The 27,154-nt window shown below is 41.7% G+C and overlaps 1 protein-coding gene across 2 annotated transcripts in view; it reads left to right on the top strand.

Annotated features, from left to right (window-relative positions):
- The window catches only part of GRIN2A (glutamate ionotropic receptor NMDA type subunit 2A), a 426,336-nt gene that overhangs the window by 373,421 nt on the left and 25,761 nt on the right, over positions 1-27,154 (top strand). For both annotated transcript variants that reach the window (XM_007985424.3, XM_007985396.3), the window contains exon 12: positions 11,876-12,063. In XM_007985424.3, coding sequence (XP_007983615.1) covers positions 11,876-12,063 — 188 coding nt within the window. The remainder of the gene's footprint in view (positions 1-11,875; positions 12,064-27,154) is intronic.

Below are 27,154 nucleotides of genomic sequence, written 5' to 3'. Positions count from 1 at the left end.
CTTCTTCCCTCAGTATGTCTCCTCTTCTAAGGACTCCAGCCGTTGGAGTTAGGACCCACCCTAAATCCAGGATGACTTTATCTCAAGATCCCTAAATAATTATATCTGCAAATACATGATTTTCAAATAAGGGCATACTCTGACGTCCCAGGTGGACATGAATTTGGAGGTATACTCACCTAGGCTGTAGTGTGGTTTTCCCATCATCACCTCCTGATAGGTGTCTGACATCAGCACTGACAGAGGAGGCTGTCCTCAGTTGTCTTGCGGACCGGGGAAGAGGCGATGCTGTCCAGTACTTTATCTGGGTATGCTGTGAGGAGTGGTGTTGTATTCCACAGGGATGCACAGCAGAGAGGTATGCAAAGTGGAGTCTTGCTTGTGAACTCCCACCATCACGTGGTAATTGTGCTGGCCGATTTCTCGTACCATCCCTATCCCCTGCCTCCTGGTCTTGGTTGTTTAGGTAGCCATCATTCCATGCCAGGAGGTATTTTTCTTTTTGAGACAGAGTCTGGCTCCTTCACCCAGGGTGGAGTGCAACAGCACGATCTTGGCCCACTGCAACCTCCACCTCCCAGGATCAAGCAATTCTCCTGCCTCAGCCTCCAGAGTAGCTGAGATTACAGGTGTGTGCCACCATACCCAGCTAATTTTTGTATTTTTAGTAGAGATAGGGTTTCACCATCTTGGCCAGACTGGTCTCAAACTCCCGACCTCAGGGGATCCACCCTCATCAGCCTCCCAAAGTGTTGGGATTACTGGCCTGGCTCCAGGAGCTTTTATGAGTGCATTACCTATAACTCTTCGTTTAATCTTCACAGCTCCTCCATGAGGTTGGCATGCCTGGCATCTCCACTATATAGACAGGTTAAGTCATGACGCAGGCACAGTGCTGGTAAGCTTCAGAGCTGGGATTTGAACTGGCTCTAGGAGTTATGCCCTTAACCATTTTGCTATATTGCTTCTCATTAAAAAATAGATCCTCATTGTAAAAAAATGAAAATATGGATAAGGAATCATTCCTTTGGCTTGGCATCTCAATGCCAAACTGTTGTCTGTTTGCTGTACGTTCCATTTCTCCCAGACTTTTATTATATGCATTTGTATGTGTTTTTGTTTTTGTGTGACAGAGTCTTGCTCTGTTGCCCAGGCTGGAGTGCAGTGGTATGATCTTGGCTCACTGCAACCTCCCCGCCTTCCAGGTTGAAGTGATTCTCCTGCCTCAGCCTCCTGAGTAGCTGGGACTACAGGGGTGCGCCATGACGCCCAGCTGATTCTTGTATTTTTAGTAGAGATGGGGTTTCACCATGTTGCCCAGGCTGATCTCAAACTCCTGACCTTTAGTAGTCCACCCACTTCGGCCTCCCAAAGTGCTGGGATTACAGGGATGAGCCACTGTGCCCAGTCTGCATTTGCATATATTAATATGTCTGCACATAAGAATACAATTTTATTCTGTGGAATGCTATCAAACTCTATGCAGTATGTCGCAGTTTGGTTTTCAGTGAACGATATATTTTGGAAAGCTTTCCATTTTTTGCCTTCATTCTCTTTGACTGCTGGAAAGAATTCTATGATATGCATGCATCAGAGGTTTTTTTAAGCATTTTCTTCTTACTAGATTTTTTTGGGGGATGGGATGAGGGCTATCAGTCATATGACTATGTTAAGGATCATTGGGGATTCCTCGGTGTACCCCTACAAGTGGTTTTCTAGGAATGAAACCAGGACATAGAATTTCTTGGTGTAAGTATTTATATTTTCTGAAAGCCTTCAAACTTATATAGTCAATTTATTTGATTTGCTTATTTTTATATTTTCTGAGTGGATTTTGGAGTAAAAAATGCCTACTTTAACATTCTGTCTCTAATACCAGCTGTGTGACCTTTGGCGAATTAAATAACTTCCCTGAGCCTAATTCCCACATGTGTAAAATCCCACTTCCTGGAATTCCTCTGAGAAATAACTAAGTTGACTTATGGAAAGTACCCTGCACTCTATCTAACACATAATAGCATTTTCACAAATCTCGATGTTTTTCATAATCTCTCTTTCACTCTCATGTTTTCTGGCCCCTGAGAGTCCCTGTCTTTCAGTCCTCTCTGTGTGACAAGTTCTGCGGTATCATCGCTATTAACAGTATGATGGGGTGCTTAAAGGCTAAGCATCCTGGATTCTAATTCTCACTCCAGTAACATCCAGTGTTAGGACCTTGGACAAATTAATTAACATCTTAAACTCCAGTTTTCCGCTCTTATAAAATTATACTAATTGTGCTGCCTTCCCTTAGAAGTGCATTGCAAAGATTAAATGAGATATTCAGGCAAAGAGTCCAGCACATAGTAAATGTTCAAGAAAAGTCTGAACAAAGGAAACCTTTTTGAGCCATCTTTCTAATATTATAAAAATGCTATGCTTCATGAAATCGGCAGCAGAATGGTTAGCTCTGATCCCAACCATTGAAAAGTCCACTGTAAGAAGCTCCATAAAGAGTAACATTCCAGAAAGAACCAATACTGTGCCAATGTCAGAGCGTGAGTTGTGGTGAAGAAAATACAGTATTGCATAGTGCTTTGCAATTCACCAAATTTATGACTGTGACTTCATTCAGCCAGTGCACCAACATAGGAGACAGATTATGTTTTCCTTCCTGTCAGATGGGGAAATCAAGGCTTAGAGAAATATTTAGACTTGCCCAACTTTCCACAAAGTGTGCAGAGCCAGTTCTCTGACCCTGCGTCCCAGCGGAGGCCTTGCACTGGAGGAGCCCGGCAATGGTGTCTTGAAGGCGCACTGCTTTGGTGAGTGACAGACCGGTCTGGAAACATTAAGCAGAGATCTCTGGGCCTCAGTGGCCTCATCTGAAAAATGAAGAGATTGGATTACATACTCTGTCAACTCCTTGGGCATAGTCAGTTTGGGTCCAACATTAAATTTAACAGAAACAAAGTACTTACAGCTAGATGGATTTGCTCAAGCATTTCAGTCCTTCCCTCTCTTTGAAATTAGCAGTCAATAGACAAAGTGGGTACATTCCATCTCTTGGGTATTCTTTCTGTCTCTCTCTCTGTCTGTCTCTCTCTATCCCCACCCTCCCTCTTTCTTTCTCCCCCTCTCCCTCTCTCTCTCCCCCTCCCTCTCTATTAGCCCATTTTCACACTGCTGATAAAGACATACCCGAGACTGGGTAATTTATAAGGAAAAAGAGGTTTAATGGACTCACAGTTCCATGTGGCTAGGGAGGCCTCACAATCATGATGGAAGGTGAAAGGCATGTCTTACATGGTGGCAGGCAAGAGAGAATGAGAACCAAGTAAGAGGGGAAAACTCTTCTAAAACAATCGTATCTCATGAGATTTATTCTCTCCCACAAGAACTGTATGGGGGAAACTGCCCCCATGATTCACTTATCACCCACCAGGTCCCTCCCACAACAGGTGGGAATTATGAGAGCTACAATTCAAGATGAGATTTGGGTGGGGACACAGCCAAACTATATCACTGTCCTTCTCACTCCCTCCTCATCACCTTCTTCTATCCTCTTTCTCTTTGTTTCTTTCCCTCCTTTTTTTTCTTAGTTTCTTGCAATTAATATATCTCACTTTTTATTCTCTCCCTCTCTGTACCTCACTACTATCTCTTTCTCCTCTGTTTCTCTTTCTCACTTTCTCTTTCTCATCTTTTCTTCTTTCTCTCTTTCTGTCTCTGTCTTCCTGTTTTGCTTGGTACCTCCTTCCATCTGGATCTCTTCCTCTTGCCTAGTTCTCTTCCTCTCTTTTGTCCTCTCCTCTTCTCTGCTTCTTACCACCTCTGTCTTATAAAATCGCTCAGGATTTATTCTCAGCTAAAAAATAAATATTAACCATCCATCTTTTTTGCCCAATTCACAGTGAATATTATTGGTAGAAATAACCCACACAAAGTAAACTGACAAGAGCTGAAAGCACATAGGGTGAAATTTGGTATTGACTAAAAATCCATAGATGACTCAAATCTTCTCAGCTAATTTTGGTTCTCTGTACAATTTTGACCCAGGAGAATTGGACTTAGTGAGAATAATAACCACAAAAGGGAACTCAAAATGTCAGAAGTTATAAATTAGTAAAATTTGTTGTGGTCCAAATGCTGATTGATGAAGCAAATATTTATAAAATTTAAACACAAAAGAATTGACCCCAGTAAAAATGTTTCCAAAAAAATTGGAAACGATTTAACTATGCTATGCAAGACATCGATCGAGGAATTAAATTAGCTTAATGGAGTTTGCTTTGAAAAATGCTTCCTTTGTGAAAATTCATCCATGTTGGTATAACTCTGACTTTAGAGTTTGCATTCACAAACCCAGAATCAAAATGTGATTCTAGGCCATTTTCCCAAAGCCAGTTCTAGGCCATCCTGTGCTGATGGCAGATAGTCTATGTATAGGTTGAGTGTCTCTTGCCCAAGTAAACAATTTCAAAGGTTGTCATGCCCCAGTGGTACCATTTCTGGGCATCATGAATGCCCTTCCCTGATGGGTACCTGGTGGTGTTCCACACCTCCACTGCTTCTCTGCATAGTGATACCACCACTGCCAGACAATCTCCTAAATCCCATCGGCATCTGCAATTACAAACAAAACACCTTCACTTCCATTGTAATCCATCCAACAGCCAGTCCTGTAATAAGGTATTATTTCCCGTCTTGCAGATGAGAAAACTGAAGCTCAGAGAGGTCCCATGACCGGGCTTCACTCATGGAGCTGGTGAAGGTAAATCTGAATTGTGTTCCCTGTTCCACAGTTGCCCAAACATGCCAACTGACCTCACGTGTTAATGTGTTTCTCTTCCTGGCAAGTGTTTGGTTTGACCTGAAAGAAATACATTCAGTTATCATCAAAGAGATGTTTTAATTTTCAGTAACATACACACACACACACACACACACACACACACGCACACGCTGGTTTCATTAATTCATCAAGACAAGCAGTGTCTTGTTAAAGGCTTCTTGAATGTTAATGAATGAATAATTAACTTTAACTATATAATTAGCCTTTAAATGTGCTGAGACCCCCAGAGAGCATCTGCAAACATGCATAAGAAGATGATGAGCTAAAACCGGAAACTTTTGATTAGGAAATGTCAAGTCACTTGACAATACAAATTCCCATCCCTAACGTGTCCATGCTTCGACTGTGGGGTATGGTCCTCCCCGGTGTAGGGACAATTAGATTTGCCAACAAGCAGTCTTGGGGCTAGGATTGGACTTTCAAGGCCATTGTGCATGTATAAGAGAGACTCACAGACTGAAGGAATGGGGTCAGATCTACACACTTGTGAAAGCTGTAGCAGCTCTTGAGGGCTGTCAGTAAGTCTGGCAGGAAACCACTAGGTTAAAGTAGCATGGGGCACATGTGACATCCCTCCTTACCTTGCTTCTTTGCTAATTTACAGAGAGGAGGTCTTATTTCCCCCTCTCATTCTGAATTACTGTCATTTCTAATCATCTGTGCTCCTTGAGGAACTGCCGGTGATGGAGAAGGTAATGGCACCCGCACAGCCACTAAGACGCCTGGCAGGGGGTGAGCCTGTCATGCAGCCAGCATAGCGTGGAATTCATTTGGGCTCCAGCACTGCTCTAGCCCTCATGATGGAAAGCCAAGGTGTCTTTGGTCTGTCACAGACATTGGAGAAGAGTGATCACTCCTCTCCAACATCTTCTATAGGGAGTGGAGGCAGAAAGGTGCCATGGACCCAGGTGTGTCAGATGGGATCTCTGTCCTCATCATGGGCAACATCCCACAGTTCTCAGACCTGACCTCTGAACCTCCTGCTACCCAGTGGGAGAAACACAACCCTGGTACCTGGTAGGAACTGAGAATGTGGCACAAAGACAATTTCCTCTTGAAAAAAGGAAGAGAACATGCACCAAGCAGAGAAGAGTAACTGGGTTCCCTTAGCTGTGTGTTCTTAATTGGGCTTTCAGTTGGCTGCTCTTGGTTCTAAGGAACCAGCCCCTCAATGGTGTTCCAAGCCAGTGCTGCCAATACCAGGCTGCAGCCTAACAGATCACTCTGCATCCAGCAGTCGCAGCTCAACCCCTCTAAATGCCGTTGGTCCACATTGGACCAATACTCTGACACTGTCTACTATGGAAACTAAGCACTTGAAATATGGCGGGTTTCTATTTCAGGTGGCCTTTTTTCTCTTTCTTACCCTCCATCTTCAACAAGAAGCTATGGCCACCTACACGTAAATGTCTTCTGATGGACTGCAGTAGACTATGTTAGGGGCAAGAGTTTTCTATGAAGGTAACTCCAGCCCCTTAGATGACTGTGCGGCTGTTAGGAACGAGACAGATGAAGTGGAACAACCCACCACAACTATTGAAATTCTGGCTGCTCTGGCCCCATCCTTGCCTCTTCTTTCAAAACATTTGGCTTGTTTATAGCTAAAATCCCCAATCTGAATTTCCTAAGTAATAGAGTTGCCTCCACTTACTCCACAAGTCTTATGGATAACATGGCTTGGTCACAGTGGTTATGTCAGTTGCCTTTGGTGTCAGACTGCGTAGGTTCCAATGCAACGTTTGACATGTATGGGCTGGGTGATGGTGCTGAGTCACTTTAATGCTCAATGCCTCAGTTTCTCCATCTGATAATAGGGAAAGCAGTAGTATGCCCATCCCTGCACAAGGAGAAGGACCAAAAAAATATAATAATGCATATAAAGTATGCAGAACTGGATTTCTTCTATAGGATCCATAAAATTGGTGAGCCCCTTTGCCATAAAATCTGAATTTGATCAAATGCATTTATGTGTTTTGAGCATTTGTTTTGTTCTGAGCATTGCACACATACTTTACTTATATCACTTTATTCCCAACAGCCCTTTAAGGGCAAATAATGTTGGCTCTATTTTTCTTTCCTTTTATTTTTCTTTTTTTTGAGATGGAGTTTTGCTTTTGTTGCCCAGGCTGGAGTGCAATGGCGCAATCTCGGCTCACTGCAACCTCCACCTCCCAGGTTCAAGTTATTCTCCTGCCTCAGCCTCCTGAGTAGCTGGGATTACAGGCATGTGCCACCTCGCCCAACTATTTTTTTTTTTTTTTTTTTTTTTTTTTGTATTTTTAGTAAAGACGGGGTTTCTCCATGTTGGTCAGGCTGGTCTCAAACTCCTGACCTCAGGTGATCCATCCACCTCGGCCTCCCAAAGTGCTGGGACTACAGGTGTGAGTCACCATGCCCAGCAAGTTGGATCCATTTTTCATAGAGAAAACTGAGCCTCAGAAATACAGGTGCTTTGCCCAAAGTCCCTGATGACGAATCTCAGAGATTTAGGGGATTTTTATTTCTAACAACAGGAACAATTATTTTTTCCAATAGAAAACAGATCAAAAGTAGACTTTTTGGGTCAGAGCAAGAAGGGAGACCCAGAGTCCTGCTCCCTAAGCCTCCCCCTTGCTTGCCACGGAACATGTAGGGCTGTGCCATCCACTGCCAATAGTCCATAGGCACGTGGGATTCCCCTATGTTAAAATCTAAATCAATGAAATTAAATGAAATCTACAACTCAGTTGCACTAACCATATTTCAAGTGCTCAACATTCATAGTAGACCGTGTCAGAGCATTTCCAGCATTGCAGAAAGTTCTATTGGACAGTGTGGTCCTAGAGGGTTTTATAATATAAAGTCCGGAAATATCACCATGGAGCCCCAAGCTGCCTTAGCCTCTCTGAAACTTTTCTGCTCATAGACAGAATAGGAAAATAATAACAACAATAATAATCATATCTTGCTACTGGATAGTTGTGAGGCCTCAGTGGGATGATGTCTGTAAAATGCTAAGTATTTTATAAAACACCTTGCAGACAATGGCCATCTCTTTTTTTCAAAGTGATTATTAGTGATTCCATTTGCTATTATTTTAATTCATAGTTTGTTCCTGCATCAGTTTGCTCAGGATAATGGTCTGCAGCTCCATTCATGTCTCTGCAAAGGACGTGATCTTGTTCTTTTTATGGCTGCATAGTATTCAATAGTATGTATGTGCTACATTTTCTTTATCCAGTCTATCACTGGTGGGCATTTAGGTTGATGCTGTGTCTTTGCTATTGTGAATAGTGCTGCAGTGAACATATGTGTGCCTGTGTCTTTATAATAGAATGATTTATATTCCTTTGGGTATATACCCAGTACAGGTCTTTGAGGAATCACCACACTGCTTTCCACAATGGTTTCACTAATCTACACTCCCATCAACAGTGTATAATCATTTCTCTTTCTTCATAACCTTGCCAGCATCTGTTATTTTTTTGACTTTTTAATAATAGCCCATTCTGACTGGTGTGAGACGGTGTCTCAGACAATGACCATCTCCCTTAAAGGGGACTGTGTATGCCCCAGGATGTTTTTAAACATGCAGCTATCTGTAGCCATTGTGTGTAGGCCCCAGCTTTCTAGAGTCTAGAAACCAGTTCGTGTGGCCTTACAGTTTCCTTTCTGTGTTGTCATTACTTTGGTTCTGACATGGCCCTAAGATGACAGTCAGGCCATGGAGGGCTGGCCCATTTGTGCCCCTCCATGGCCAGACCCCTCTGAGAGCATGACCACCAGGCCACCCCACCCCAGTCATGCCAATGTGTAATTGCATTGGTCAGAGTCAACCACATCTTTTGCAGCTGTCCTGCCTCTGACTTTTCAGCATTGTGCTTTTACAAACTTCGTTCCCAAAGAAAACTTTCTTTATTCCTTGTACTCATATGTCTGTTTGTTGCTCAGCTCAAAAAGACCTGTCATGAAATATGCTACTGATTTGCAGATGTCTATGCCTGTCCATAAAATACCAACTTAAACTGCTTCTGGACAACTCTCATGTGGTTGCTAGGTACATAGTTAGATTTCCAGCCCAGCAGCACCTCAGTACACAGTGGCTTAGCAGGATGGGAGAAGGTTTCACCCCATGAATTCCAACAGAGGGCCTTAATGTTTGAATGTGCCTGTGTGTACGTGTGTGTGTTTATGTTTATTTTTTGAGGAATGGAGAGATGAGTGTTGGGTGGGACTTAGAAAGTCTAAATAAAACCAAGGTTCTGTATCTCCATGGCAACTTGGATATGGGAAGTATTGACGTTGCAAGTATCTCAGCTTTTTCAAGAGACCAACACCTTCCATGGCCCTAAGTCCTCGGGATACATGTGTTATCCAGAGTTTCAATTTCCCTATGGATAGCCACAGAAGATGTCTATTGGCTCACAGAATCTTAGAATGCCACAGCTGAACAAGTGTCTCAGCAAGACCACAATGACCACCTCCTCTCACAGAGGAGAAACCAGAAATCCAAAAGGAGAAAGTGACTTTCCTTAGGTTGCACCATCATCCTAGCCTAGACTAGAACTCAGGTCCCTTTTACCTACTACTCCAGTGTTCTTGTTACACACCTTACTCCCACGATACACAAATTCCTTTTGACCTTGTATAACTCTCCATCCCATATTTCTATAGGTCTCACTATTGCTGGCTGTTCCTCTTGACTTGCTGTCATCAAGCCAAGCTCTAGGTTGCTCTAGGCTACAAATGACAGTTCTAGGTTACCATCACTGTTGCCAATCAGTGCCCAGTTCTCTTCTGCTATTTCTTGATCTGATTCCCTTTAAATACTCTCAGAACTTAATACCAAGTCTCTGATTCCCCCACCTTGAGATCAAAGCTTCAGAGTGTTTCTATGGATGAGACAAGTCCTACAGTTTTGTGCCACCTCAAACCATTATAGAAACAGAAAAATTAAAATGAAGAACATGGCTGTAAACCTGCCAAATAGTTTTGTTCCCATAGGGAGTCCTTCGGCAGCTATCTCTGAAAGGATGCAGTATTTCACATCCTCTCTTTGCCATTTTTATTTTTATTTTTTTGCTTCACTGTTTTATGTTTTCTTGTTAAAGAAAGAAAGGCAATAAGGTTGAGAAAGTGTCATGAAATTGAGTCATCTCCAATTTAGTTTTCTTACTCATTTTAGAGTTGAGACATTCATCCCTGCATTCCACAGTGATCATTTCAGCCTCGTTAAATAACTTTAACATTTGGAAACGATATCCAGGACCACTGATAGGGATCTAATCATTATTAGGGCCTGTAATCCCAGCACTTTGGGAAGCCAAGGTGGGTGGATACTTGAGGCCAGGAGTTCAAGGCCAGCCTGACCAACATGGTGAAACCTGTCTCTACTAAAACTATAAAAATTAGCCAGGAGTGGTGGCAGGCACCTGTAATCCCAGTTATGTGGGAGGCTGAGGCACGAGAATCACTTGAATCCGGGAGGTGGAGGTGGCAGTGAGCTGAGATCATACCATTGCACTCCAGCCTGGGCAACAGAGTGAGACTCCATCTGAATAATAAAATAATAATATTTAGGCACAATTGTGCCCTTGGAGAGATTACCTAATGCTTGTTTTCTGGGGCGTGCGTAGGATTTCTAAGGAAATGATAACATTCCACATTTTGAACTGCGTGGTGATTTCAAGGATATATAAGTATGTAAAAATTCATCAGGCATTTTATTGCACATACATTATACCTCAATAAAAATAAATATATCAAAAAATTTAAAAGTGCTACGTTTATTGACGTGGAAATACATTCACTATGGAATGACAGAAGAAAGCAATTCGTGAAATAGTTTGTGTGGCATAATAACATTTTCAGGATTAAAACAAGGGTTGGCAAACTACAGACCATGGACCCATCTGTTTTCCTAAATAACATTTTATTGGAACAGAGCAAAGTTCGTTTATTTACACATTCTCTATGGCTGCTTTGGCGCTATGTCTTGGTTTCCAAGGGCAGCCATAACAAAGGAATACAACCTGAGTGGCTTAAACAACAGAAACGACTGTCTCGCAGCTCTGGAGGCTAGATATCCAAGATCAGGGCATGTGCAGGACCACGCTTCCACCAAAGGCTCCAAGGAGGGATCTGTTCCAGGCCTCTCTCCTGGCTTCTGGTAGCTCTTGGCTTGCAGCAGCATAACTCCAGTCTTCATATGGTGTTCTCCCTGTATGCATGTCTGTGTTCAGATTTCTCCTTTTTATAAGGATGCCAGCCACAGTGGATTAGGGGTTCATCCTACTTCTGTATGAATGTTAGGGGTGGACACAGTGCAGCCCGTAACACCCTAGAACAGCAGAGTTTAATAGCTGCAACAGAGACTGTATGGCTCACAAAGCCTCAACTATTTATTATCTTGTGTTTACAGAAAAAAGTTTGCCAATCTCTGTGTATGCGTGTTTGTGCATACTCATTAAAAAGTTTGGAAGGCTATTCACTAACAACAAAGGTTGCATCTGAGTTATAGAATTATAGGTAGTTTTAATTTTAATGATTTTTAATACTTTTCTGTATTATTTGGATTTTTAAACATTCTGCAATAATTTCTGTATGATAAATAAGCAGCACACGTATTTCTCTTGGGAGGAAAAAATATCATTCCTATTTAGTTCCTTTCCCCTTCACATACACTACCATCAAATTCTTCTGCCCCTTAGTGGTTTATTTTGTTCTGATGCAAACCTTTCTAAATAGGCCAGTGTTCTCCACTGTTGGGAATGTTAAGGACAAACACTTAGCAAACCAGCAAACTCGACTGTTTACTCACTTGGGTATATGGATCCTTCATGTCTTTATTTAGCTGCCTCTTGTAAGTTGGAGAGAAAAGGTTCTGGCTTTTATCTCCTCATTAAAAATAGATCCTTTTATGACGAGGGGATGGAGAGGCCATGAGTCATCATCACCAGCATGAAAGAAAGTGTGTGATGCTTTCAGGATCAGGCCTCAGGAGCCAGACCCCGAGGTGGTACCTGGCCATCCCTCTGACCCCTTGGTTTCTTGTCATTTCAGGAAGCTGGATGCTTTCATCTATGATGCTGCGGTCTTGAATTACAAGGCCGGGAGGGATGAAGGCTGCAAGCTGGTGACCATCGGGAGTGGGTACATCTTTGCCACCACCGGTTATGGAATTGCCCTTCAGAAAGGCTCTCCTTGGAAGAGGCAGATCGACCTGGCCTTGCTTCAGTTTGTGGGTGATGGTAAGACCCCAGGTGACCCCTTTCTTTAGGGGGACTTGAGACCCTCGCACTTGCTCTGTTTGTTCCTGGGCTTCCCAGTAGATCTTTGCATGATGAGTTTGCTCCCTAAAAATATTTACTGAGTTCCTGTCACATGAAACCATGGTTCTTTAGATTGCTTATAATGGAAAGCAATTCTAGATAACTAAATTTAACAAACAAAAGTATTCTAAGGATACAGTCTCTCTCGGGGGATTTAGGAAAGAGTTAAATAGGTTTAGAAAAAGACAGGAGACAGGGCAGTCCTGGTGCCTTAAGTGGGAATTCATAGGCCTTATCTCTAGGGCCGTGGTTCTCAGAGGGTAAAGGGCAATTTTGTCCCCCAGGTGACATTTGGCAGTGCCTGGGGACACATTCAGTGATCACAGCTGGGAATCTGCTTGCTGATTTCATGGGTAGAGGCCAGGGCTAGAAGATGCAGGGAAATACCTTACAGGGTTCAGGACAGCCCCCTACATCACAAGACACAGAATTATCCAACCGCACATGTTGGTAGGCTGTGGTTGAGAGACCCTGCTGTACAAAATTACATAACTAGGCTGTAATCAGTCGCAATTTCATTCCAGAGAAAAGATTCCTGATGCATTTTGAGGTCAAAGACTCTTTCCTAGGCTCACCAGGCATGACTCAGGGTGGGGTCAGGTTGTACCAACTTGGCAACTCATGTTCTTCTCCCGTGGAGGAATGAAGGAAATTCAATCTCTGTTACAGCCTAATGAGACTGTGGCATTTATAGAACTAAACAGCCACTTGGGCTAGCTGTGTCACCAGAAGCATTTCCTCCTATCTGCCCTTTCTACTTCATAGCTGGTAATCTCACTATAGCCCAGAGTTTCCTGGCATGGCCTCTAGAGACTGGCCATGGCTTGGACTGGCAGGTTGGTTTCCTTTGCATTAATAACACTGAGGACATGGAAAAAGCAAAGTCAGCTCAGATAGCAGGTTAACACCAAAAATGAGCTCAGTATGAGGGGGAGAGAAAGACTCAGGCCAGAGGGCAGAAGCACCATTCTAATAGGTGGAGGCTATATTCAGAGATGGTTACTGAATGTGCTATGCTGGGCTAGAGGTGGGAGAGAAAAATCTAGTTACCACTACGGTGAAATGCAATATCAAAATAGGCAGAGGTTAGCTAGTGCGTAGGGTTGGTGTGAATTTGAATGAAGTGCACAATTACTTCTGGCTTCTTATCTGCTTTCTATTCACAGAATTAAATCCTAGATTCTCACAGTGCCATCAAGCATGCGAAAGGTGTTTTATATTTAACTCCCAAATAAGAACATCTGAGTCTTTGAATTCCCCTTAGGGCATTCGTACCTTCGTCAGATCACTGGCCATGTTCTCTGTTGTGTAATAATGGTTTGTGGCTGTGTTGCTCAGCTTTTTGCTGTGAGATCTTAGAGGCATACAACAATAAGTATTTCATGGTAGCACAGGTTGAGTGGAAAAGCTCTGCCTGGGGTGGGGATAGTGCCTCTGCTTCCTACCACAAGCCCATGATTCAACAGTGTGGTCTCTGCTCCACACGTGTTTATGCTGTGTCTCAGGCTGAAAGGGTAGCAGCTACCTGGGGAAACTCTTTTCCTGGCTATGACAGAAGCACAGAGAGGAATGCCTAGCTGCACAGGCACATTTCAAGCCACTGCTTGGTCATGTTCATGTCTGCTAATATCCTTCTGTCCAAAGCAAGTCAGGTGTCCAAGTTCATGGTCAAGGGATTGCGGGTATACTCTACCTTTCATATGACAGATTTTGAAGTTTTATGGCAAAAGTGTGGACACTGAGAGTACACTGAAGAATTGGGGCCAAATGTTTTGCCTGTCACGGGGGTGGATAAACACCCTTACAGGGGGTGAACTACTCAGCAAACAGGAGTCTTGTTTCCAGCATTAAAACAAAACACTGAACATCACAGGTAATTGGTCAATAAAGGGTTGAATGAATAAATACGTGTGTAGATGAATGGTTGATATTAAGATGTATTTCATTCGGCAGGAAACTTTTAAATGTGATAGGTATCTGTCAAATAAGTGAGTTCTAACTCTAGCCCCACCCACCATTGGTGTCACTCTCGAACCATCTATTATAAAACAGCTAACATATTTAGGGACTTGGATATGTCAATCATCATACTGGATGCATTACATATGTTCCTCAGTGTAATCTTCGTAACCTTATGAGGTTAAATGTTGCTTATTCCCACTTTACAGAGGAGGAAATTCAATCTCAGAGGGCAAATCCCCTAGCTAGTAAGGGGCAAAGCTTCTACTTCAGGGACCTTCCTCTGGAAGGGGACCAATTAGGGAAGACTGTTGTTACATTTAAGTCTCTAAGATATCTATCAAAGATGACTAATTCAACTCTTGAGATGTGTAAATCCTTTAGGAAGGAGTAATTTAGTGCACATCTGAACTAAATCTGTTGCATTTACAAATACTTCTGTGAAAGAAGTGATCTTTTTTAGCCTCAGTTTATTCATCTGTGAAAGGATACAGAAATATTTACCAATAAGGTTGGTGTGAAGATGAAATGGGAGAATACATGTCAAGTGCATAGCTTAGCATAGACCCTGTAACATAGAAGTGGTTCAATAAATGTTAGCCATCACCATCGTTGTTACAGAAGAGGGGTGCTGATGTAGACCTCAAGAGAGGGTTCTTGGATCTCATGCAAGAAAGAATTCAGGGCGAGTCCATGGAGTAAAGTCAAAGCAAGTTTATTAAGAAAATGAAGGAATAAAAGAATGGCTACTCCATAGACAGAGCAGACCCAAGGGCTGCTGGTTGCCCATTTTTATGGTTATTTCTTGATGACATGCTAAACAAGGGGTGGATTATTCATGCGTCCCTTTTTTAGACCATGTAGGGTAACTTCCTGACGTTGCCATGGCATTTGTAAACTGTCATGGCGCTGGTGGGAGTGTAGCAATGGGGATGACCAGAGGTCACTCTCTTTGCCATCTTGGTGTTGGTGGGTTTTGGCTGGCTTCTTTACTGCAACCTGTTTTATCAGCAAGGTCTTTATGATCTATATCTTGTGCCCACCTTCTATCTCATCCTGTGACTTAGGATGCCTTAAGCCATTTGGGAATGCAGCCTCGTAGGTCTCAGCCTCATTTTACCCGGCTCCTATTTAAGATAAAGAGTTGTTGTGGTTCACACACCTCTGATATCATTATTATCATTATCATCATCATCACCATCACCATCATCATCACCATCAGTCATTATCATCATCATCATCATGACCAATGCCATCATCCTCATTACCACCATCATCACCACCATCATCATGGCCGTCACCACCACCCTCCTCCTCCTCTTCATCCTTCTCCTTCTCATCATCACCATAGTTGTCTGTGCACTACTTTAGTATCAAACAACTTCTTTAGTGTTGCACTGGCAATAATATAGTCAAGTTAGTAACACAGAAACAACGTTTGTGGTGCTAAACAGAAAAGGTCTTCTTTGCATCAAATAAAAAATAAACAGTAAAAGCATCCAGATGGGCCAGGGGTTTGTTGATATATTTACAGAACATCTAGGTTCTCACAGATATTTTCTGTTCTGGCTCATTGCCTTCCTGGTCAGACTGTTGGGTTTGGGAAGTGTGTCTTTTCAGCTTCATCTCTTGAGGCCATCTGGAGGCAAAGACTTGGGAGAGAAAATGCCATTGCTCCAGGGGGTGTCTCCAGATGATCTTCCCGGAAAGCCATGACCAATTCTGAATGTCTCTCTAGGAGTAAATACATGAATTAACACAGCTGCATAAATATTTCACTTATCGTATGCAGCTTCAGCAGGATTAATTATGCTCTAAAATTAGATGTGTAAAGAGCACAGTGCTGAGCAGTACCTAATTATTCATCTAGAATGGAGTGTTTATCTCTTGTTATACAGTAGCTTCAGTGGACGATTATGAGTCTAATGAGTGTCAAAAGTATAAAAAATTTTCCTAATGAGCTGTGTAAATATAACCTTTGAATGGAGTGTTTGGTTATTGAGGGAACCTCTTACATGAAGCCTGCCATGCATTTCCCTAGGAAAAAGACTGCTCATCTGCCTGGAAGCATACACAAGATCCTAGCAAGATGTGGCCTTCCTTTTCCCATCTAATTGTCTGTGGTCTTTCTAAAATGATAGAGTGCACCATGGCATCTTTGACTCTCAGTCCTGGAGTAGCAGTGCTCATTGGCATTTTCCGGCATTGATCAGCATCGATACCCAACATTTACTGAGAAACAGATGCCTTCGTAGGCACTGATGTTCCAAGAAGGGGATGTCATGGTCTTTTTCTTCTTACCCTCAATGAACTTACAGTCCAGTAGGTTAACAGATGTATAAATGCAAAACATCTTATCCTAAAATTGAAACGTGTCTAGTAATTCACATATATAAATTTATATCATATATATATACACACACACATATGTAGACATAAATACATATATACATACATGTGTTATATATGTGGCATATATTCTTATGTATGTATATGTATATACATATATATTCTTCTTAGGTGTGTTGGGTAGATGATAGAGTGGTCAAGGAGAAATATGAGACATAACTGGTACCTTTAAATATAAGAATAAAGGACAGAATGATTCATAAAGAAAACAAGTGTGGCAAGATTTAGACAAAAAATAGAATGGGCCAGTGTTCATAGAAGCCTCTGCCATTTATTCATCCAGCACCCAGCAACTCTTTATTGAGTACCTCAATTCTGCTTGGTCCCTAAAAGGTGACACTTGAGTGAGAACCTGAAGACTGGGTAAGCCTTGGACTTAAAGAATGGCATTTCTGGCTTTGAAGTAAAGGTGAACAGAGGATCCCATAGGTCCCATCTATCTCATACATTTTGTGATTTTCAAAAAAATGATTCTGGGATTTGAAGAAGCGGAAGAAAGACCATAAAGGTCAAACCCTTCTGATATCTAGGGACCAGAAAACAAGATACCAAGAAGAACAAGAATGCCTAATTTTATTGTTCAGACACAAATGGTGCTGAGAAAAAGGAGGGAAAAAAATTGTTTTGGGGCCTCTCATCTATGGTTCAGCATTATGCCAAGCACATCACATATAATATCCTAGTAAGCCTTTATATAACATTCTGAAGTAACTCTTAGTATCTCCATTCCACAAAGCAGGACAATGAGGCTCCAGTGGGTCAAGTGAACTGTAGCAGAGCTTCTTTAGCTTTACCATGAGCAAGAATCACCTGGGGATCTTCCTAAAACAAAGACTCTGTTTCAGTGGGTCTAGGGTGGAGCCTGAGACCTAGCATTTCTAACAAGCTCCCAGGTGATGCTGATGCTACCAGCCAATGGACAACACCCTGTTCAGACTTTTATAGAGGTAACAATTGGCTCTAGTTCATCTGAGTCCAATTCTGATCATTTTTCCACTAAACCAAGCTGCAAGGAGAAACCTGGGTTGCAGGTGGCCGGGTCAGCTTAGCTATAAGTAATACTTTTTAGCATTGAGAAGCATTTATTCTTCTTTGTATTTGGCTCAGTTTTAATGGTTGTGGATTTATTTTTAAACTCCAGTATACATTACTCGTCCCTGACATCTAGTCTGAGTTCATATAACACATAAAATTAGATGTATATATTATATATTTTTAAAATTATGTATATGGTATATTCAATTGCACCTATATCATATTTAGGTGTATATAATGGATTATATATATATATAAAATATATATAGTATATGTGAAATATTTGAAAGATATGGCACATATATCTCTCTCATTGATATTCTATTAGGCTAGGTGCAGTGGCTCGTGCCTGTAATCTTAACTACTCAGGAGCGTGAGGTGGGAGGATTGCCTGAATCCAGGGGTTCAAGATCAGCCCAGGCAACATAGCAAAAACCCATCTCTACAAAATCAATTTTAAAAATTAGCTGAGCATGGTGGTACATGCTTGTAGGGCCACCTACTCAGGAGACTGAGGCAGGAGGATTACTTGAGCTCAGGAGTTTGAGGCTGCAGTAAGCCATGATCATGCCACTGCACTCCAGCCTGGGTGACACAGTGAGACCTTGTCTCCAAAAATAATAACATGAATAGAGTGACCAATTCAACCAATTTTGCCCGGACTCTCCAAGTTTTAAAACTAGTGAGTGACCCTAGTTATATCATATTTGGACATATAATCATATGTTAAATATTTGAAAAATACAGATACACACACACACAATTTTAGTTCATCAGGTTCCCTCTGTTCCTTTTGTAGTGCAACTTTTGCCAGCAATAATTCAGATTGGAGAGGACCACAAACCCTGCTCTCATGCTAATAAGGAGCCTTGCTGCAATGGACTCTAGAGCTTTAAAAGCACCGTTCAGCATAATGATGCTCACAGATCTTGGAGTCGGGGAGCCTTGGCAGGGAAGTCAATGGAGAAGCTCACTTTCTCCCTCTGAGTGGGTCAGTGTTGGCATCCTGAGTCCTTTTTTTGTTGGTCGCTCTTCCACTGAAGCATACAAGATAGCTTTTGACAGCAGGGGACCCCATGCTGGCAGACAGAGTAGAGAGTGTTTGTGTGGTTACAGAAGTCCTTGTATCTAATTAGAATTCTCATAAATTGCTCTGGGCCACTGGATGGGTTGCTAATATCCTCAACACTGCCCTTGATCAGCTTCCCAGCTTAATATCTTTGGGCTGACATTCGAGTCTAGGGTAGAGCTGGACAGTCCCACAGCTCAGGCAGTGATGACCACACATGCGTCCATTCTGAGGATGGCATATGCCTGAGAGGCCTTCACAGCCAGTCTTCTTGGGGCTGGCTTAGGAATGGTATGGCAGTGTGGATTGGGGAAATCCTTGAATGTCCCTTACCCCTGAATATTTTTTCCATTCAACTTTCTACAGCATCCAAAATTTCACCATTTGAAATTTTTTTTTAGATAAGTGTGGATTGCTGCATGCAACACCCTATAAAAATGGAATTCCTCCTTCCTTCTTTTCCTAACCCCATTTCCTGATTTGACATCTCATCTATCCTTCAGCCTCTGTGCTCCTCTGTGAAGACTCCCATAAAGACCTCTAAGCTGGATGCCCTGCCTGTGAACTCCGTTATCTCCATGTTTGTGGCATTTAGCAAAGCAAGAGAGGTGAAACAAGTAAGATGAAGGTTCTACAGTTTCCTAGTGGTGTGACCTGGGGCAAATTAATTTCTTAGAGTCTCAGTTTTCTCATTTTAAAATCAGAATTCTTTAAGAATTAAGTATGAAAATAAACATAAAGAAGCTAGCCCTGTGCCTGGCACACATTAGATGCCATTGTTGACCTCTCCATGTCCGCTGGCCACTTGAGTGCACTACATTATAGGTTCCTTGAGGGCATACACTATCCGTGTCCATCCTTGTTGCTATTCCCTTACTGCAGGACTCAGTGGAGCTTGGCATACAGCGGGTACATAAACAAAACTTGTTTAATGAATGAAAAAATGAATGAATGAAGTAGAAAATACTGCAGATATACTTTTGCAAGACTTATGTCGTCGATTTAATATCTTCTCTAATGAAAGGGACCATATTTTCTTTAGAAAGGACACTAGATACCTCTAGAGAGATGCAAGGAGGTAATCACTGAATTACTGCCAAACTTTTGACAGTCTTTCCAAGCATCTTACCACTGTATTAACTACAAGATAGAGGCAAATTCCTCCATTGTCTTACTTGTATATTATAATAGTCAAATATCCCTATATTAAGCTCTTTAATGCAATATATGCAATATGCGTATCAGGCATATCTATGCATATATGTAATATATGCAATATGATGTATATAACCAACAGAATTATATATTCCCTGGCTTTTACAACTGTATTGGATCATAAATTGCTACTTAGTCCAGTAATAGGGAAACCCGAAGCCAGAGAGGGGATATGACCTCACCTAAGGATGCACAGTGAAGCAGTGCAGAGTTGAGGCTCAAACCCAGGTTCTCTGCCTCCTAGACAAATTATATATTAGAAACAAAATAAAGGGAACACAAAACCAGTGATGATCCTTTGTTCTGTTTCTTTGGAAGAGACTTGACCTCTGCAGTAGGAGTAAGGGTCATAGAGGACAGTTGGGGTATCTCCAGGCATATTGGTCAGCAGCCCTATCCAAATCATAAAGCTTCCAGTAGAATGAGCCTTGCTGTCTCCCAGGACCCCCTCCTTCCCTGCAGCACAGTAGAGGCAAGAGATAGGAGAAACAGTGTGGACTCCAAAGCACATGCTTTGTTTATTTCAGGCAAGACTGCATACTTAAGCGGGGGACAGTAGGCAACTTTCATGTCCATAATGTTCCCGGGCACACACCCTTGGTTTATGTCTTTCTTTGACAAACCAGCCCTGTTCACAGCTTCTCCCTTTCTTCCATGCAAACCTCTTCCAAACTCTAGCTCTAATCCCTTCCCTAAGGAGGAGCTTGTGAAATAAAACTGTGTTGCTCTACCCTTGATTTTTGCTGTACTTCACTGATGTGGTTTTGTTCATTGCAATGTCATTATGTCATTAGCATGAATAGAGAATTCTAAAACCCCAACAACCAGGAGTGATAATTGCACAGTTGTCTTAGCCAGACCCTTTGCCAAACTGGATCGAGCTCCTACTGTGTCCTTTGCTAAACTTGCTACGGCAGTCCTAAGAATTTAAACACTCAAAAGCGTCCTCCTTAATTTATTTGTGTGTGTGTGTGTGTGTGTGTGTGTGTGTGTTTCATATATCTTATCAACCAAGGTTTGTTTTCCAAATTCTCTAACCTTAGACAGGAATTCAGGTGTTCCCACATAGTAGTCAGCAACATAAGTCAGAACTCATGATTCTTCCATGTCCACCAGATCTAGGGAGGGTTCTGGAATATGGGATTCAGTCTCTTTAATCAAGAACCTGGGAGAGAGTGGCCAGGAACTTCAGAGGCCCAGAAATCAGGACCATGAGGCTGAAATCTGTGCTTTATTCTGCTGGTTTATGATGAAGAGGGTGACCAAGAGAAAATGTATTTCCTTTAGCATTTATCAAAACCTATGACCCAAATCCCACTTACTGCCTGGTTTTGAAAATAAAGTTTTATTGAAACCCAATTGCATGTAAAGCCCAGTCATTGCAATAGAAACTGTAAGGCCTGCAAAGGCCAAAATGGTTATTATCTGGCCCTTTACAGAACAAGTTTGATGGCACCTAGTCTAGACTGTCTGGAGAGAGATAAGAAGGGCAGAGAAGGCCGGGCGCAGTGGCTCGCGCCTGTAATCCCAGCACTTTGGGAAGCTGAGGCAGGTGAATCAGGAGTTCAAGACCAGCCTTTTCAATACAGTGAAACCCTGTCTCTACTAAAAAATACAAAAATTAGCCGGATGTGGTGGCGGGTGCCTGTAGTCCCAGCTACTCAGGAGGCTGAGGCAGGAGAATCACTTGAACCCAGGAGGCGGAGGTTGCAGTGAGCCGAGATGGTGCCACTGCACTCCAGCCTGGGCAACAGAATGAGACTCTGTCTCAGAAGAAAAGAAAAGAAAAAAAAGAAAATAACAGAGTCAAAAAGTAAGGAAAGAGGGGAGAAAGGAAGAGATAGCAAAAAAAAAAAAAAAAAAAAAAAGAGTAAAGGGCGAGAAAGGCAAAGAAAGAAGGAGTGGGAGAGGTAAGAGACGTTTGCTAAATGGTAGTTTAGGCAGTGTTTAGCCTGTGCCTCCACAGAGCAAGCTGGTTTTATTAGATTGAGAATTAGCCATGTTGCAGATGAAACTGAAGATGTCTCAGAGCCGTCCCTGCTTCTCCTCGGCTCCAGTGTGTTAGTACAAAGCACAGACCACCGGGTGACTCACTCCTGCCTCGGAGATGTCTAATCTGTCTTTTGATGGCTTCCCTGCCAGCAATTCTTCCTGACATAGGTCCCTGTGTCCTCAGATGACTCAGCAACACCCATTACAACCAGCAGCCTCAGCCCAATTAAAGAGATAAATGCAAAATAAAAATGGACAGGAGAGGAATTGCAGAGCATCTGAAAACCTCATTTAAGAGGATGGGACAGTTTTCCATTTCTCCACATGGAAGTAGTTCAACAGCTACCATGATTGTTATAGATATTTATCATAATAAGTACCACTTTATGAGAAGGATAACTACATGTCACAAAAATCATCTCATTGCTTTATGTATTTATCCACAAAAAGAGTCAAACTTTGTAAAATACTCGAAGAGATCTATTCTGAGCCAACTGTGAAGGCAATGACCCATGACACAGCCCCCCAGGAGGTCCTGAGAACAAGAACATGTGCCCAAGGTGGTCGGGCTACAGCCTGGTTTTACACGTTTTAGGGAGACAAAAGACATCAATCAATACATGTGAGGTGTGCATTGGTGCAGTCTGATAGGGCAGGATAACGTGGTGTGGGGTGGGGGAGTGGGGCACAAGTGAAAGGTAGAGTCAAAGTCCAAAGATTTTCTGATTTGCAATTGGTTGAAAGAGTTAAATTATTACAGAAAGGCCTGGAATCAAGAGAAAGGAGTTTCTGGGTTAAGAGAAGGGGTTGTGGAGACTACAGTTCTCAGGTGCGTGAAGCCTCAGTGTTTTCTGTTCAGACCTCTAAAAGATCCTGGCCTGTCAGTCTCTTCAAGATCGGGAGGGCCTGGAATGGGGAAAGATCTTGTTATGTTAATAGAGAATATATATAGATGCAATTTTCCCCAACAAGGATGGCTTTGCAGGCCATTAAAAAATATGGCAAAGAAACATATTTGGGGGTAAAATGTTTTGACTTCCTTCTTTATCTGTCATGTGATGTTCTGCCAGAGTCAAGTTGGAAACTAAGCCATGTTACATAGCATAGAATAAAACTCCTCTGATGAGACTTTGTGGTTTGTAGGGTGTGACTCTTCAGGCCCCTTAGATAGGACTTTGGGCAAGAGAAGAAAATGGTCGAAGTTTAGTCCTTATATTAATTTCATTTGCTCCTCACAATGACTAAATGGCATGGAGTTATGATTATTCATTCCTATTTACATATGAGGAAACTGAGTCACAGGTCAGTTAAGTAAGGTGTCCAGGATTTATCCAGCTAAGTGGGAGACCTGAGATTGGTACAATTGGTACCTACGCAGGAGGGCGCCAGGATCTTTGCTTTAACCTTTATGTGATATTACTTCTTTAGCTCCTATAAACCCTCATAGACTTCTTGCAAGACAGGTTTTCTCATCTGGAAAGGGGCAAGGCTGTGATTTAAACACAGGTAGGTCACACCCCAGAGTCAGTGCTCCTTCCTCTTTTACTAATGAAACAGCATCATTCCCCTGCAGATGGTACTGGGCAAAATCGCTTGGCAACAGAAGTTTAGGGTGGGAGAGAAAGTGACCTATACTTTTTTTCCGTTGTTCCATGGTGAAGGAGACTCGTCCATGCCTCAGGCCCCAGCACCATGGGAGCAGGCCCAGCCTAATTTTTGAGATCATTCAACCCTGCTAGTTTGGGGAAAACTAAGGACCCAGAAGCAAGAGATGAGAAGGAATGAAACAAGGACAGAATGTAATTAAGAGAAGTCAGATGTTTGGCCTCGATACAGGCTTGCAAAGCAGCCTCTCCAGGTTCACAAAGACCTGTCTTGGTTGCTGGAATTGCTTGTTCCCCACAGAGCTTCTTGGAGCTGTATAATCTCCAGAATTTCGGAAAGTTATTGTTCCTTGCTAAACGTGTTTTAATCAAATTGAGACTTCAAAGGCAGAAATCACAGTTGGGCATGAGCTGGGCTAGTCTGTAAATTACTAACTTTCTAATCAAGTTAGGAAGAACTGGGTGCCATTGACAACCCCTTTCCCATTTATTCACCCATTTGTTCATTCATTCTCCCCTCTAGTCGTTGATTCAACAAAGAACAACTGAGCAGATTTTAAACTCCAGGTGGTGGGATATAAAAATGATTAAACACTCCTGCTCTATTGCCCTTGCATGTGGAGATGCTTTTGACATTTTTGCATCCAACAGAATCACTTGGCAAGCCAAATGAAAATACAGACACCTAACTTTCACCTCCTGTGGGGTATTTCTACATCCTTTCTGGATGATTCTAATGCACATTAAGGGTTTTTTTTTTAATTGAAACTTAATACTTTTTATCTAGTGTTCTAAATTGAATCTCCATGTACATAATTTTATAATATTTTATAACTTTTAAGTGAAAATTCTTAAAGCAGGCATTTGCTCCCTTTGCGTGCGCGCGTGCGTGCGCGCGCGCGCGCACACACACACACACACACACACACACACACACATATATATATATATATTTTTTTTTTTTTTTTTTGAGACAGAGTTTTGCTCTTGTTGCCCAGGCTGGAATGCAGTGGTGTGATCTCAGCTTACTGCAACCTCTGCTTCCTGGGTTCAAGCGATTCTCCTGCCTCAGCCTCCTGAGTAGCTGGAGTTACAGGCACCCACCACCACGCCCACTAATTTTTGTATTTTTAGTAGAGAAAGGGTTTCACCATGTTGGCCAGGCTGGTCTTGAACTCCTGACCTCAGGTGATCTGCCTGCCTCGGCTTCCCAAAGTGCTGGGATTACAGGTGTGAGCCACCGTGCCCAGCCATATAATTCTTTTTAAAAAACTGGAAGTTCATGGGTACATGTGCAGGTTTGCTATATAGGTAAACTTGTGTCATGGGGGTTTGTTGTACAGATTATTTCATCACCCAGGTATTAAGCCTAGTACCCATTATTTGTTTTTCCTGATCCTCTCCCTCCTTCTGTCCTCCAGCCTCCATTAGGCCCCAGTGTGTGTTGCTCCCTTCTATATAGCCATGTGTTCTCACCCTTTAGTTTCCACTTGAAAGTGGGAACATGGGGTATTTGGTTTTCTGTTCCTTTGTTAGTTTACTAAGAATAATAGTCTTCAGCTCCATCCATAAGGTTTAAGAATCACTCTTGAACAATATTTACCATTTAGAAACATTTTATCCTCTGATTGACAAATGCTGAGTACAAACATCTCTGGCCATCCAATCACTCAGTTGCGGTCCATGATATTGAATCTTTGCCCTGTGTTTTATTCATTCTTTTTCTCTCAGGGCTTCTGATTAGGTTTACACAGAGACCTTGGTGATTGTGAACACTAGAGGCATAAATGGTTTGGCACTTCTAAGCATCAGTCCACATGCCAACCACAATAAAGAACATAGGAGATATGAGGGTAGGCTATGAATGGAAGACGTAGTCAGATAAGCTTTAATGTTAAGCTTCCTCATTCAGGAAGGATCGAAATAGACATGAAAGCCTTTATTGCTTCCAAAGATTTCATTTTCATTTATTGACTATAATAACAGTGTTAAAAATAAAGCAGGCAAAACTGAAAACCCCACATTTGGGCAAAGACTGAGCCAGCACTTCTATCAATTAAATCGGATCTGGAACTAGATTTGGACACAATGGCTCTCCTGATTCCTTATACATGTAGACAAGGTCTCATTTGAAACCATGGGGAAAGTGCGGCTAAAGACCATTGATTGAGTCTAATTTTTTATATGGATTTCATTATTGCTCCCATGTACATGGATGACTTTGGCATGCATGTAAACATCATGTATACACAAGGATAATATACTGATATAGATGGCAGAAGGGGGTGATCATTAATAACCATTTTGATGCCCCAACAACTAAGTCACTTTTACTCTCCTATGACCTAAAAACTGTCTAGGGCAAACAATTTATTCAGAAATGCAACGTTTTTAAAGAAGAAAAATGTCAGTTCTAAGCATAGATTAGCAATAAAGGACTTAACTGCTTCTCCATTGGCCTGTGACCAGATGGTACCATAAAAATTAGACTTGTTTATTTCCCTCCTAATTTTAACTAGAGACATATTTGGAATAATAATGGAACAGTACTTACTTAAGAAACAGATAAAATCCATAAATATCCTGGAGAGCCATTGACTCTTCCTCAGTGTTAAAACTCCAGGGGATTTTATCTGCGTAAATTTGCAGTGATTTCCCTAACAGGCCTGTTGAGATTCAGAAGCTTAGTGTCTGTTATCAATCCAACACCAGGATTAGTACAAGGTCAGCATACCAGGCCCGTGCCTGACAAGCAGTGAATTGCTCAAACCAGGGAAAGTCAAATGTCAAGAGAACCATCAAAGTGGAAATAAGACATAATGAATGGCTTGTTGGTAAGTCAAACATTGATGTCACATAGGCTCGTGCAAGATTTATGGGATGGATAAAGAGTGGCCCCAAATCCCTCTCAGTCTATATTTTTTAAACGCTTTCATTTGGAAAGGCAATGTATTATATATACAGTGGTCCCTCGGTATGGTGAAGGATTGGTTTGAGGACCTCCTACAGACACCAAAATCTGTGGATGCTCAAGTTCCTTATATAAAATGGTGTAGCATTTGAATATAATCCACGCACATCTTTTCTTATACTTTAAATCATCTCTAGTTTACTTATAATACCTAATGCAATATAAATGCTATCTAAATAGTTGTTACACCATATGGTTTAGGAAACTGACAAGAAAAAAACAAGTCTGTATATGTTTAGTGCAGACACCATTTTTTCCCCAAAATATTTTCAATCCATGATCATTTGAATTCACAAATACAGAAAGGGCTGACTGTACATATAATCACCCTGACCTGTAACTTTAACATAATTATTTTTAATTTAGATATTATCTCCTGATCCCTGTTGCTTGCAGACACATTTCTTTAAATAATTATAATTATTGGTTAGATACACTTTTATATTCCATGATTTTTCACTTATTATTACATTTTAAGCATTCTTAGGTAACTACATTATCTGCTTTCACAATTATTTTGATTTTTTGCATAAAGTATCATCTTTATTAAACCAGAAACCATTACATTATTTTCCAAATGCTACACATTTTGGTATTTTGCTAGTATAGATAATGATGGAAGAAATATCTTCATGCCTATTTCTTTTTTCTTTTGAACTATTTGCAACGAACCCTTAGATGTTGAATTTAAAGGGTTAATAGTTCTAAAGATCTCTGGGAGTCTTGATATATAGCGTCATATTGATGCCTAAAAGG

The sequence above is a fragment of the Chlorocebus sabaeus genome, chromosome 5 (genome assembly GCF_047675955.1).
Source record: "Chlorocebus sabaeus isolate Y175 chromosome 5, mChlSab1.0.hap1, whole genome shotgun sequence".
NCBI classification, from domain to species: Eukaryota; Metazoa; Chordata; class Mammalia; order Primates; family Cercopithecidae; genus Chlorocebus; species Chlorocebus sabaeus.
This window is presented reverse-complemented; position numbering and strand designations above follow the sequence as displayed.